At 39.3% G+C, this 13,611-nt stretch overlaps 2 protein-coding genes across 3 annotated transcripts in view; one reads left to right on the top strand and one right to left on the bottom strand.

The window, feature by feature from the left end:
* ap1s3b (adaptor related protein complex 1 subunit sigma 3b) overlaps positions 1 to 6,355 on the top strand; it is a 13,414-nt gene extending 7,059 nt beyond the window's left edge. Inside the window, exons 3-5 of the mRNA XM_053486629.1 lie at positions 4,448 to 4,556; positions 4,939 to 5,076; positions 5,435 to 6,355. Of these exons, the coding sequence (XP_053342604.1) occupies positions 4,448 to 4,556; positions 4,939 to 5,076; positions 5,435 to 5,470 (283 nt within the window). The 3' untranslated portion in view covers positions 5,471 to 6,355. The remainder of the gene's footprint in view (positions 1 to 4,447; positions 4,557 to 4,938; positions 5,077 to 5,434) is intronic.
* Positions 6,356 to 6,454: 99 nt separating this feature from the next.
* Positions 6,455 to 9,327, bottom strand: scg2b (secretogranin II b). Of its 2 annotated transcripts, none has more exons than XM_053486627.1 (2): positions 9,186 to 9,327; positions 6,455 to 8,569 (listed from the first exon to the last, which is right to left on the bottom strand). In XM_053486627.1, the coding sequence occupies exon 2, from the start codon at positions 8,562 to 8,564 to the stop codon at positions 6,810 to 6,812; it is 1,755 nt and encodes a 584-aa protein (XP_053342602.1). In that variant the 5' UTR covers positions 8,565 to 8,569; positions 9,186 to 9,327; the 3' UTR covers positions 6,455 to 6,809. The 2 variants fall into 2 exon arrangements, with proteins under 2 accessions (XP_053342602.1, XP_053342603.1); XM_053486628.1 differs by lacking the exon at positions 9,186 to 9,327 and adding an exon at positions 8,680 to 8,803.
* Between the last annotated feature and the right edge of the window lie 4,284 nt (positions 9,328 to 13,611).

Below are 13,611 nucleotides of genomic sequence, written 5' to 3'. Positions count from 1 at the left end.
GAGCATATAGTGGACATTGAAAATGCTAAAGCAATGCACACTTTAGAGAAGTGTTAAACTTCAAGATGTTGCTTAAATAACTGATAAAAACCACTTCGACTATAAAACACTATGAAGGTGAAGTCAAAATGAATTAACTAATAATCCAATTTGTCGTTCTCCATGAAGCCAGTTCAAAAAATTCACACTGATGCCAAAGGCTGATATCATGGTTGTGAAAAAACAAAACACAGACCACTAGGACAATAATCCCTTCATGTCCCACACAGCCTCGTCTCTACACCATTGTCCTCACCACACATACACACATCATGACTTTCACTGCCCTCACTTGTAGCTGTGCCAGGTTGAACTTACTATGTTTCTATGACCTTATATCAGTGAGTGGTTTTGTATTATAATAGATGAGATATTTTTCTGTACTGTACAGTATAATGCTTCCTTGTGTGGTAAAGTCTTGATTCTGTGTCTAAAAAAAGAAATAAGAATAAATTGTAGTGCAAGTAGCCATCTGTAATAATGATGGTAGCTGTTAAATTGTAGTCAGAACGCTCAGGACTTGTCTTTTTGTTCTACCCATGTTTTTATTTATTTTTTGGTTGTTTTTGTTTCTTATGAACACTATGGTGCTAAGTGGCTCCAAAGGGGACATAAAAGGAGTGTTCAGTCATACTTTTTTTTTTTTTCATTGTAGCAGAATGGGAAAGATGCAAATGCAATTTTAAAGCTTTGGACATTATACCTGTATAAGAAGTGAAACTTGTAATTTAGCTTGGTGCAAATGAAAAACATATGATTGCAGATCCTTACACAAGCAATATCTGCTACGGACGTCATTAGTACATGGAATAATCTATTTAGTATAGACATTAAATAATTTACTTCATTGATTTACTGATTTAGTTCAAGGTACATGATGCATAATGAAATGGAACTTTAAAGCACATTGTCCAAAATTTTTTTAAAAATATTTATTCCCAGTCCATTTTCCAAGTTCTCTTTACATCAATTATGGAGAGCTGGTCTTATTGGACAACAGTAAATCATCAAAAACATAAGTCTGGAAACATTTGGGTGGGACAGTATTTCTATTAAGTAATCAATCTTTTTGTAACTGGGGAAGAAATGAAAGTGTGTTTGTGCAAATGTTGAAAAAATTTAAATACCTAAAGTGATTTGACCCAACAAAGAAAACATCAAAATAATCATACGAAGCACAGATTAAATCAGAAAATAAGAGAGACATTAATCTTCGTTTTCTACGTTATATATACAGAATTTAGGGCAGGTGGAGGGAATAAATAATAATTACAGATTGGGCTAGAGACTGAGAGATTCTAAGTCTAAATTATTTCTGTATTTTAACGAGACGCCAGATCTATACAGTATGAATGGAAGGATACCTGGTCAGGCACAGGCCATAGAAATAAAAGGTGGAGTGGCATGAGTGAGTCTCAATTAAGCACTGTATTGGAATTAGAATTATTATAAATTTTTAAATATTTGATGCCTGTAATAAAATCTACTTGTAGCCTTGCTAGATCCTCTGTCTTGCTGCATGGGAGGATTATTTTTTTGTGCTCTCTTTCTACCAGGTGAAGAAAGACAGTTCTCTAGTTGTTAAGGTCAGTCCTAATTTAATAAATGAGGGGGTAATGCTGGATTCCAAATAACAAAATCTTTATGAAAGAAAAGTGCAATGAACTTGAATTGATTTGTTTAGCAAATAGATCTGTAGGTACGCATTCACGAATTATAACCTGAGAACCTTATGTTAAAGAACACCTCTGTGGACACTAGCGAAAAACAAGAAGGGACTTAGTAGACAATGGTTATCAAAACAAATAAAAGGAGATTTAAATTGGAAATAAATTAGGCTGCCCTCCTGCGTGTCCCTAGACAGTTACAAATATAAAGAAGAGACCTGTCTTGTCCTCATTTAAGCAGTAGGGGCAGAATAAAGAGAGAGAATCTAGAATATAAATTTAGAACTCAGCCCAAACCTACAGTATAATAAATAATCCCACTTCACCCTGTTAAAGGCTTTTTCTGTCTCTGGCAAAAAAGCAACTTTAAAAAACTGGGAGGCTAAGAACTATTTTTAATTAGCTGTGGACATTCTGTGTCACCTGACTTGTACAAATAAATCTAGTTTGGTTTGGTAATCTAACATGGGGGAGATGAAGGGCAAGTCAGCAGGCCAAAACCTTTTACAAAATTTAAACATAAGTATTAATGAGGCCAATGGGGATTCAAAGTTATAAAGATTTTAATAATATGCAGAAAAAAGTGAGTTAATTTATTACGATTGAATGTGGGGACTCAGACCTCAGAGATGAAGCATTAGGCAAATCCTGTTTTTACATGGTACAAGGAAATAATCAGGGGCAATATGGCTCTGTTAGTTCGTAAAACAAAAGAGCGTTTTTAAAGAAAGGGTGAGACAGTATAGGGTTGAGATCAGAGTTGTGTAAATGAGGTCAGAATTTAGATCTTTTAAGTGAGGGGGAAACACCCAACACTGGTCTTGGCATCATCAACAAATTTTAATTGTGATCTGAGCTATTTAGTGAACCCTGCAGCTGAGTGTTACAAAGTATTCCAAAGCACATCTATTTCTTGTAAAGAAAAGACTGTTAATAAAAGCCACTAAAGGACGGAAGTCTTCATTAACTTGATCCAGAGGCCCTTGACCTATTTTCACCGTACTTCATTGTGCCGATTGCAGCATTTTTTTTTTTAATGGTGAAAGCACACCAGAACAGTGTGCAATTGCTACTGTTTGTTTGATCCAGGGAGATCATTTTCAACCCTTTGCCTAACAGTTAAAACACAAATAAACTCTACCTTCTAGCTCTTCTGGAACACCAACCATGCATAAATTCTATCTTTTGGAACAGCATATTAGGTCCTGTGTTTTGTTCCAAAACTGTTTCATGCCAGATGTGACCCGAAACCATTTCTTTCTTACAGTAGGCTGTCACTATCTTGTTGCTAAGGTCAGTAAGAGTTTCTATATCAGAAATGGTGGATGTACTGTATGTGTGCACACAGTTGTTTTAATGGCCTGCATGGAACTCCAAATCAATATAGACTTTTTTGACATGAATTGCCCCATCATATTTTTACCTGAACTCTGGTCAATGCCTTGGCCTGTGTCATCATTTTGTTAGCATCATTCTTTGGTGAACCAATGCCTTGCTGATGAGATTTACCACCCAGACGCATGTATTTGTTCATCCTTGCAAGTTTGACCTCTTAACAAAATAACCAATGTTTAAGCACCAAGAAAGAAATTGCAGCTTTAGAAATACGACACTGTTCGGGGAGCAGACACGGTTTCCCAATTCAAAAGTAGGCTCAAGACGCATCTCTTTAATCTGGCATACGCGTAACTCATCCCATAACCTCAAACTCCAGTACACCTATCCTGAATGGCAACTACGCTAATTCTCTCCATCTTTTCTGTATTTTTCTACCCATCCTGAGACATCTGGAGATTGTGCCAGCTTCAGTAGACAAAGGCCAACCCTGCGAGGTTTCTAAGGCATCTTGAGAAGGACCTGCTCCAGCTAGATTCTGCTTTATGATGGCTGGAGCTACACATCCTGCTCCTGTGCTTCCAGTGATGCTGACCCCATCTGCCCTCTGCACCTACTGCTGAACTGAATCTACACAACTTCTGATATATTGAACTTTCACCTGCACAACACACTTGATGTTATTTCTATCTGTTATCACCCAGATGAGGATGGGTTCCCTGTTGAGTCTGGTTCCTCTCAAGGTTTCTTCCTATTGCCATCTCAGGGAGTTTTTCCTTGCCACTGTCGCCGTCACCCTTGGCTTGCTCATCAGAAACGTTTCATTCATCATTCATTCATTTCATTATCTAGACACATTTTTCTCACACATACACACTTCCAAATATTTTCTTTTCTTTTCTAAAAAAAAAAAAAATCTTAAATTTTTTTTTTTTGTGAAGCTGCTTTGGGACAATGACCATTGTTAAAAGCGCTATATAAATAAAATTGAATTGAATTAAAATACACTGGCATCTCTTACATATACCTCCTACTGTACATAGTTACACTATATGTCCTTGTTTTTTGCCTCACTTGTTGCTTTCCCCTTACAAGTTCAACATCTGCATAGACAAATGCGCAGTCGAGGTACAAATTTTACATACAACATAACTCATTTAAACGTTTACTGCTGAGATTGTAAGCAGCCATGATGATTTGATGTCACTTTATGATCTCTCTGCCTGCAGTTCACAAGCCTAATGCCAGACAGGCAGATTATCAATCACCCAAAGTTTATTCATTAATAAATGAATAAACTCTGCAACTCTGCCACATGTCTAAAACATTTCGTGTGTTATAGCTAATCTACACAAGAATGCAACATTTTTAATAAAATCCCAATACGTGTATTGCTGTGTACAAAGGTACGCCAGTCTGTATTTCTGCTGTGGTTTGGAGGACCAGGACAACGAGCTATTGGCTTTGGAAGTGCTGCATCGATATGTTGAACTGCTTGATAAGTACTTTGGCAATGTAAGTACATGTGAACAGCTGTTATGTAAAATATCACTATGACGCACTACATCCTCATATAACCATGAAAACTTTTTAATCTCATGTGAACATTGAACTTGTAATTTAACATGTCTGATACTGTTCCTAAAGCCTGATTTCTTGAATAGTATTCATGTTTATTTCATGCTTATTTCATTCTCTTGTAGTCCCTTATTGGTAAATACAAGGTGCAGTTGAATAATATATTCATAGACAGTTTTCTTACTAACATAGATTAATTTTAGAGTATTCATCATTATCAGAAAAAGGGGCACATCTCGGAGTAATGTTAAACATTTTAGCTTTGTTTAAAATTGTACAACTTCGAGATTTTAAAGGTTAATTTGGCCTGTTTCCACAGGTGTGTGAGCTAGACATCATCTTTAACTTTGAGAAGGCGTATTTCATTTTGGATGAGTTTCTAATGGGGGGAGAAATACAGGAAACATCAAAACAATCTATCGCTAAATCCATCGAGGCTTCAGACATGCTGCAAGAGGTGAGTGATTCAGTTCAGTAAGTCGGTGGTATTGCATGGAATTATAAATTATAATATTATTTTCACTTAAGGGAGGTTGATCACTAGCCAATACATCAACATGAACTTTAGTTGAGACCAAGTTAGAAATGTTATTGCATTTGTTAAATTAGAACAAAAAAAGTATTTTCATTAACATGAGACATTCACTGAACATATGAGCAAGCAAGACACCCTATTTAATAATACTGGCTTTCTGAACAAGTTTCACAAATGGTACACACCCACTAATGAGTTCTGAAAAAGAGCTTAATTAATGCAGATGGAAGGTTGTAAAAAGGTTATGAATGTACAGTTCACTGCAGTTTCTCTTCTCCAGACGATGGAAGAATACATGAGCAAGCCGGCCTTTTAGCAGCGTCTCAGAGGAAAGCTGCATTCATCAGTGGAACGAAAAGGAAATTTCTCCCCATATAACACTCAACAAACCATGGCCTCTGGTTACACCTTTATTTTAGGAGCTAAGAATATATGAAGTTGCTGTTAAAAGTCTGTATGTGAAGGAAATCTCTATACCTAATACATATGGGAGAAACATTTTCTATGCTTTTTTAAACAGTAGTTGTTCTGACTTTCTTTATTATGTATTTGGGCAGTGCTTGCCTTTAACACTTTATACCCTCTTCAGCTCGTTTGTTACTTGAATAGTTAACTTAAGGCATTCCAAACATTACAGACAGAGTATGGATTTGGGATAATTTGAGTAAAGAACACTGTGCAAGTGTATTATCCTTTCTGTTGTTAGTTATAGATTTTACAATGTGGCAGGAATTTTCACTATACACATCCTCTTTACCTGGATAACAGATTAATAGAATGATTTGCAATAATTCTATTGAACCTCAAATTAATGTAAAGTGCCTACTTTGTATGTCTCACATTTTTAATGAGTATGTTGGGTCTTATCAAAGCAGTTGTTTGAATTTTGAAAAATGATTTTATATGCTTTGATCTGATTACTTTCGATTATGCTATGATGATTAAATAGTAAAAACGTACGCTAATAATAGAGACATTAAAATGTATTTTGATACACCTCAGGTCCACTCGTGTTCTTGTTCCAACCGGAGCTGTCCAAGTGCTGACGTGACGTAATGCAGTGACGACGAAGGCAGCTCTCCATTCAGGATTTCGCAGACTGCTTGGTGAAGAGCGCAAGGCGTAACATTATAGTGTAACATCTGGATATGCTTATTTGAGGGATCTTTAAAAGCGATGCGCTCAGAATCATCTTAATGTCAACATGAACAGTTTTCCACATGAAAACGTTACGTTTGAATGATGATAAACCGTAATACAGACTGGTTATGGTTAATAATTCAACACAATACAGCGAGAGGAAAAATAATACAGTAATGCTTTATTAATCTTTGAGTCATTTCACACTTCAGAACAGGTACAAAATGACTGGAACAGGACCACATCCACCTTTGCCTAATAACGCTATAGCTCCGTAGTGCTCAGTATAAGGAGAGCACGTCATACTAAACGCACGCTGCAAAAATACACTTGAAACACTAATAACCCAAAAAAAGACAAAATGTCGTTTACTCTTGCACGTTTGTATACGGTGTATTATGTACATAATATAGAATTTCATCCTAAAGCACTTAACGTTGGTTAATCTTGAGGAAATCGAGGCATTTGTAAGGAGAGGGTGGGGAATGTTTTCCCTTGCGGTTCATTCTTACCCACTACATTCCAGCGACCAGTTTAGTATGATGCTCTTTCTCTCCCTCGGTTACCGACTCGGGGATTTGCTGATCAGCCTGCTCTGGTGTCGCGATCTCGGTCGGTGTTTTTTGCTGGATTTCCTCCTCGTTCTTGCCCTGCGTGTCTCTCTTCGCAGGTGCGCCCTTCCCCGTGTCCACTTGATCGAAGTAATCTTTCATTGCCTCCTCGTAAATTTCGTATGGAAAGAGTGCATTAGAAGAGTCCACGGCTCTTTTGCGATCTGGTGAACTGCTATCAGGGTACTCGGTTAAAAGTTTGGCGGCAAGGAAGGTGGCCACTTCGTCTTCATCCACAGCGTCATCATAGTCATCTTTCCGTTTGCTTGGCGCTCTGTTTAGCTCCGACACCGCGAAACTCCCGCGTCTTCCGCTTGGCGCGAAATATCTTGACATGGGCGTTTTATATGGTCTCGGTTTAACGAAATATTTTGCGTTTTTATTGGCCATGTTTCCCAGACCCAGGACTTTGAGGATATCTTCAGTCTTAACATCGGGAGGAATCTCGCTTACTGTGACTTCCGGTTGGCGTCCGTTGTAATATTTGATGACGCGGCTCCGGTAGCGAGGCGTGCTGGGTTTCCTCGCCTCCTGCGGTTCAGGTAGTCGTTGCTGTTTCCGAGTCTCCTCCATAAACAGCATGCCGACCAAATCTTCAGGTGGGATTTGGAGCTTCATAGAGACAGTTGACAGCAGCTGCTTGATGGCCCGCGGGTCGAGAAGAGAGGGCATGTTCAGCAGTCTTCTCCTACCGCTTTGCGCTTCTGCCAGATCGCGCTTCTGCGCCTGATCGCTCATTTCCAGCACCTTCAGCAAGACGTAGTCCACAAGTTTTGTGTCGTCATCTGTATTATCGGTGGTTTCAATCGCAGGGGCTGCTCGTCTGTCCGTCACCTCGCGCGCCTCCTCGCTGTCTTCTAATCCTCTTTCAAACTCTTCATGACTGCCCTTCACCATCTCCTCGGTCTCGACCTGCTCCTCTAACGGCACCCAGTCCTCACCCCCCGTCACGTCTTCATACGCCAGGTTTCGAGGCCTGTACCCGTCCTCGTCATCTTCATCATTCTCCTCCTCTGCCTCGTCTCTCTTTAAGTTCTGTGAGTTAGACAGTTTACCGAGCTCTTCGAATATGGAGCGCATGTTGGCGAGGCTCTGCGGCGTGTACTGCCCGTCCAGGTCCTCCGTGGCTCGCTTGTTGCCCCGGACGTTTTCCTCGTCTTCAAACATGAGTGGATATTTCTTGTGAGGCCTCACCACGGCTCCGGTCTCGGTCGCGGGACTTTCGACTTCAGTCACCGGCCGTCTGATTTTATGAAAGCGGCGCTCGTTTCCAGGGGTCATTGCGCCGTCCGGGGTTTGATCGAGAACCCTGAGCAGAGCTCGAACCCATTCCGGTGCCTTATTATCAGGCCAGCTGGCAGCGTCCTTGCGGACCGGCGCGTCCTCGTCCCGAAGCGAAGCGAGTTGCACCAGGAGGCGGAATTTGTCTACTTCGTCGTAGTCTCCGGTCGGACCTTCGGAGTCGTCGGTGCGCCGTTTCAGGCTCTCGATGTACTCCAAGGCTTTGATCATGTCAGAGTTAGGGCTCATATACGCGTCCTGAGTGCCGCTGCCTCCTCGCAGTCGGTGGTGACGGGTGACGGATGCGCCATGCACAGCCACAGAGTGCAGGAGAACCACCAGAGCAAGCGATGAGAGCTTGCTTAATGAACGCGTCATACCGCCTAAACAAGGGAATAAAAATCAGACACACAGAGAGACTCAATATAGTTAACATCACAGCAGCCTATTGGGAATGCAATTATTTACACTAAATAAAAAAATCAGTACTCACTTCAGGCTCCTAACTGCACCGAGTGTTAAAGTACTACGCAAATTATTTATTCCCCTACAAGATCAGGAACTCTGAGAAATCCTGAGCAGATCTGAGCTGTGTAGCATCATAACATGTTTTTAAACGACTACAGTATCTGGCGGATGACTCACAACACCCCCCCCCCCCCCTTCCCGCGCCCCCTCCCCTGTTGTCAAGGTAACCTTTTACTTGTGGCTACCGTCACTCGGTTGGAGTGATATTTTTGTTGACTACTAACGTTTTATCTCTACACGTCGCTAAATACAAGAAAAGCTAAACTAAATCCGTTGCATCCGTGTAACGGTGAATTCTAAGTGAAATGAAATCCATGCAGGTAATGAGCTCGCAGCAGCGCCACTGATACAATCAAAAGAGTAATGTAAAAAATAAAAAAAGAGCTTCCCCATCTGTGTTATGGCTTCTTGTATACTTTATTTGCACAAAACAGATTCACGATGCAAATCGTTTACAGTTGCCTTCCTTACCTGTTTTTTTTTTAACGAGGTAGGAGCTCAGAGAATGGATGGCAGCGAAAATAGCATTTCCCCCCGTGCGCGCGAGACTCTTGCGTGTGCCTGTAGGCTTCTGTTTCAGCACCGGGACAGCTCCCTCGCGCGCTATATGAGGCAACACCTGACCGCGTGCGTCACAGCCATACACGTAATGCACGGCCCGGTCCCCGTCTCCCTGAGATGAGAGAACGCAGGGAGCAAGAAGTCCTTATTTTAAGCATTTTAAGACTTTTCTATGATTTCTGTTGCTTTATTCATGAAGGTGGTCTTCTATTTTTGTTTCGAGTTGAAGAATGAGGACATTGCAGTGGAGGGAAAACTGCTTTCCTTTAAGATAACTGATTTTTCTTGCGTGACGCGCATGCATAAACCCTGAGATAAAAACGAAAACGTGCAAAATTTCTGACAATAAGAAGTCATTCTTTAATTCCATAAATAAAGATAATGGGTTTTTTAACTGGAGGTGTAAATATATTGTAAGAAACCTTGTTAGATTTGCGCAATACATTGTGTTTTCATTCTGACGCACGGGAGTCATGGAGTTAAATCCTCTGGCGATGACTCACAGACACACACACACACACACACACAAACACACACGCGCGCACACACACTGGGAGCGACAGAGTCGTTCTGGCGGATCCATCCTCCGCAGTGGGAAGAACGCTACTGATAAATGCTGTGGTGATGATCAAGTTTCTCACTCTGTCCCTAAAAATCGATAGAATATCGTGAATGATCAACCAGACAGTTATTGCACAATTCTGTGGAAGAGGTCAGCTGTTTTAGCACCCCTTCTGTCTGTAGGAAAATTTGTGCTCTGCAGAAAAAAAAAAACTTTCAAAGAATTTTCTCCTTACTGCTTGCCATAGTCCCTCAGTGTCTGATCTGCAATTTAACTTAGAGCTGAAAAACCAGAAGAACAGGGCGGAGTGACTAGTGAAACTAGCCACACAATGTACAATGTTCTGACTTTACTAAAAATAAATGAATAATACAGATGTCATTGTGCCCCGACATACCATAAATAGCCACCACCTGGTAGTAATTTTACAGAAATAAGAAGCAATGTAACTACCTAATTTAATAGAAAACATGTTTTTAAAACACCCTGCAACATGACATTGTTACCTTCTGCCAGTTTGGAATGCTGGTCTTGGGACTTATTATTATTTTTTTGTTTTGTCTGACCAGAGAAGACTCCTTTGAAATGCTAGTGGTCAAATGCAAAGCTTAAAATTTTGGCCGCTGTACAACCACAGGTGCATTCCCAAAAATTTGATGGACAAAAATTCTAAGATAATAAACAAAAGCTGAAATAAATGTGGTCCCTAATCAACTGTTTTAGAGTAGAGGGCCTAACTGACATAAAAAAATGTATTAATTTAATGAGTGAGTGAAAAACCTAGAAGTATGTAAATGTTTCACTTCACATGTATTAAAGAACCATTTTAAAGGGCTTTATCACTCACAGTGTACAACAGGACTCTATTATGCCCAATACAGTATATTACTATTGTACATCTACTATTGCCATTAGCAGACTTAAAAGAAAAGATTCAGTTTTCCTAATTATTATTATTATTATTATTATTATTATTATAAAGTAGTAGTATGGGGGCAGGGGTGGCTTGGTGGTTAAGGCGTTGGACTGCTGAGTAGGAGGTCCCCAGTTCAAGCCCCCACAGTCCCAGGCTGCCACTGAGGCAATAAAGTAAAATCAAGTTAAGCTTTGGCTAAAAATAAATAAACTAACTAACTTAAACATGTGCCTGCAGGCCTAAGCTTTATGGCACTTGCATATTTGTTTAGAATATTTTGTGCTGAAGCTTACTTTAATATAGCCGTGCCTTAAACACAGCATGAGGGTAGAACAATCTTCTTCTTCTTCTTCTTATTTGTCGAGAACAATGAGTCTTGTAAATTAGTGACTATGAGGTGGTAAAAGAGCATTTACAAAAAATGTCTAATCAAAGGTATTGCAACATTTTTTTGGACATATAATATGTGGTTGTTTGAGCTGTCTGAGCTCTGGGGATCTGAGAAGAGATTGAAGAAATCGACATGAGTCACCAGTGCAAAGCCTTCCAACCAATCACACTTCAGCAGGGGAATTAAAATGACAGTGAAAAGGTTGCTTGAATAAATGAAGCCAGATAAACCTGATTTGCTTAAAAAGAGATAATGCTTTACTGACAATGGCATATCATTGCTTTCAGCCAGCAAGTGAAACTTGTTTGTATTTCACAGGAATAGTGGTTGGAAAATGCATCACTATTATAAGCCACTTATTACATTTAATTGTCTCAGTTGATTGCATAGGACGATTTTACTAAATTCAAATATTTCCCTCTTATATATACGTTATCACTCAGGATTCTACAGTAAATGAGACGCATAACCATTACTGGGACTCCATTGCAGTTATTTTCATTTATGGGTGTTCATATTGTCACACACTGACACAAAGCATGACACTATTGGCATGACAATATTTATTCTGCCTCTCACTGTATTTTCCTCATTTGTATGCATCATTTACATTTTTTTCTCAAGCCAAGTCAGTTCATTTCAAGCCCAAATCATGGGAATAAGAATGACTCAGATATATCATTCTTAATAGAATGGAACTGATTATAAATAGCTGTTGTGGAGGTGTCACTGTTGTCATGTTTTCTGCTTTCTTTTTTCTTTTTTTTTTTTAGACCATAATGCATCTGATTGGCAGAGATGTCTGTGGGTGGGCCAACTGGGGATTCTCTTAACACAGCCAGAATTTGTATTAGCTGTCTCAAGTGAAGAACAGATGGAGAAAGCAGCACAGTCTTTTTAAATAAACCCTTAAAAAAATGACAAAGTGATTAATTACAGTCAGTTGTCAGCTGATTACAGGGTGTCAATTTATCCAAACACAAACAGTGACTAGAAAAACAATGCCTTGTTAGTGACAGAGTATGAGATTTACAAAAAAGAGGTATTTCAGCACGGAACACCGAGAGAACTAAATCTAATCTCTGTTCCAGATAGAGAAGCTAGTTAATTAGCCAGTCAACAGAGGTGGTAAAAACGTTGTCATGGTTACACTGTGTGCCAAGTGAACCTTTTTTACATATCAGTGACAGCTCTTTTTCTGTTAATATTTTTAAAGGCTAGTTCGAAAGTGCATGAATAAATGTATTGATTTTTTTTTGTTTAAAAAAGAAAAGGGGGAAAAAAACATTGATTGTTGAGTCAGGTGAGAAAAATGTTATAATATGATTCTCCAGAACATTCACAATCAGTGCTTCATTAAGGTTGGCAGGTCAAAACTGGCAGAATTCTTTATGTCATGGACCACCTCAGATAAGTGAAATATCATCGGAAAGTAAACAGTCCAGCTACATGGTGACAGATGAAAACAGCAGTGTATCGGGAGGGAGCATGAGAGTGTAAACAAATGAGAAAGTAACTTGGGCTGTTTTTATGTCTGACGTCTGAATGTTAATATGTATGTCTATAAAGAAATATGGAGCAACTGTTATCATGATTTATCTAATATTGTGCTGTTTTTACCCACAAACTAAACTCACTTTGTCCCTTGAGTTATTGATTATTTTATCAAGTACATCCATGTCGACGCACTTTGTAGACATACACTTTTTGATTCTAACCCATTTGTTACTAAGTATTATTCTCTGATAAGGGTTAGGATTAATAGCATGAACTATGCGTGGGAGATGTGTGCTATAAACCCACAGATTGAAAAACATGGTAGTGAACTAACCATATTTGGTCAGCTGTCATTAGGGGAGGGTGTTCTCTAATAAACTGGCAACCCAGAGCGTGTGTGCGGTTATGCTATAGATTGTTGTGCGATTTCATTATACATTCCCCTTGCTTGAGCTGTTTTTACCTATTTTTTTATTGAATGATAAAATAATCTTTCTCTCTTTTATTTCCCCTTTGTCTCTGGCTCTGTCTCACTCTCTCGTATTCTCATATTCATTTCCTTCTTGAAGTTAGACCTTTGAATAAGGGCTCCATAATGTGCTTCATGGAATGTCAGTCAAGAGCAGTCATGTGTCAGTCAACAAATTTCACTATTTATCAAAGAAAAGCAGCATATCTGAACTTTGAGGCTATGTATATTAGAGAAAGAGAGAACAAGTGTGTGTGCGTGTGTGTGTGTGTGAGAGAGAGAGAGAGAGTATAAAAATACCATTGGGTGGAGATGACTCATGGCTATGTGAAGGGCAAAAGCATAGCTAGATGAGGGGATGTATTGTGTGTTTGTGGGTTGTGTGTTAAAGAAATTTTAATTAACACACTATTATATTCATTATGCACACAAATAAATGATTATGTTACTGTGCAATCAGCAAAGCAGAAACATGCGGCTTATCAACACACCCCATCTTTT

Source organism: Clarias gariepinus, chromosome 25 (assembly GCF_024256425.1).
Source record: "Clarias gariepinus isolate MV-2021 ecotype Netherlands chromosome 25, CGAR_prim_01v2, whole genome shotgun sequence".
Lineage (NCBI taxonomy): Eukaryota > Metazoa > Chordata > Actinopteri > Siluriformes > Clariidae > Clarias > Clarias gariepinus.
Note: the sequence above shows the minus strand (reverse complement) of the source record. Positions and strands in the feature narration are given on the sequence as shown.

What these genes read in the sequence shown, in the direction of transcription:
- scg2b (XM_053486627.1), bottom strand. Translation starts at nt 8,564, where the DNA reads ATGACGCGTTCATTAAGCAAGCTCTCATCGCTTGCTCTGGTGGTTCTC.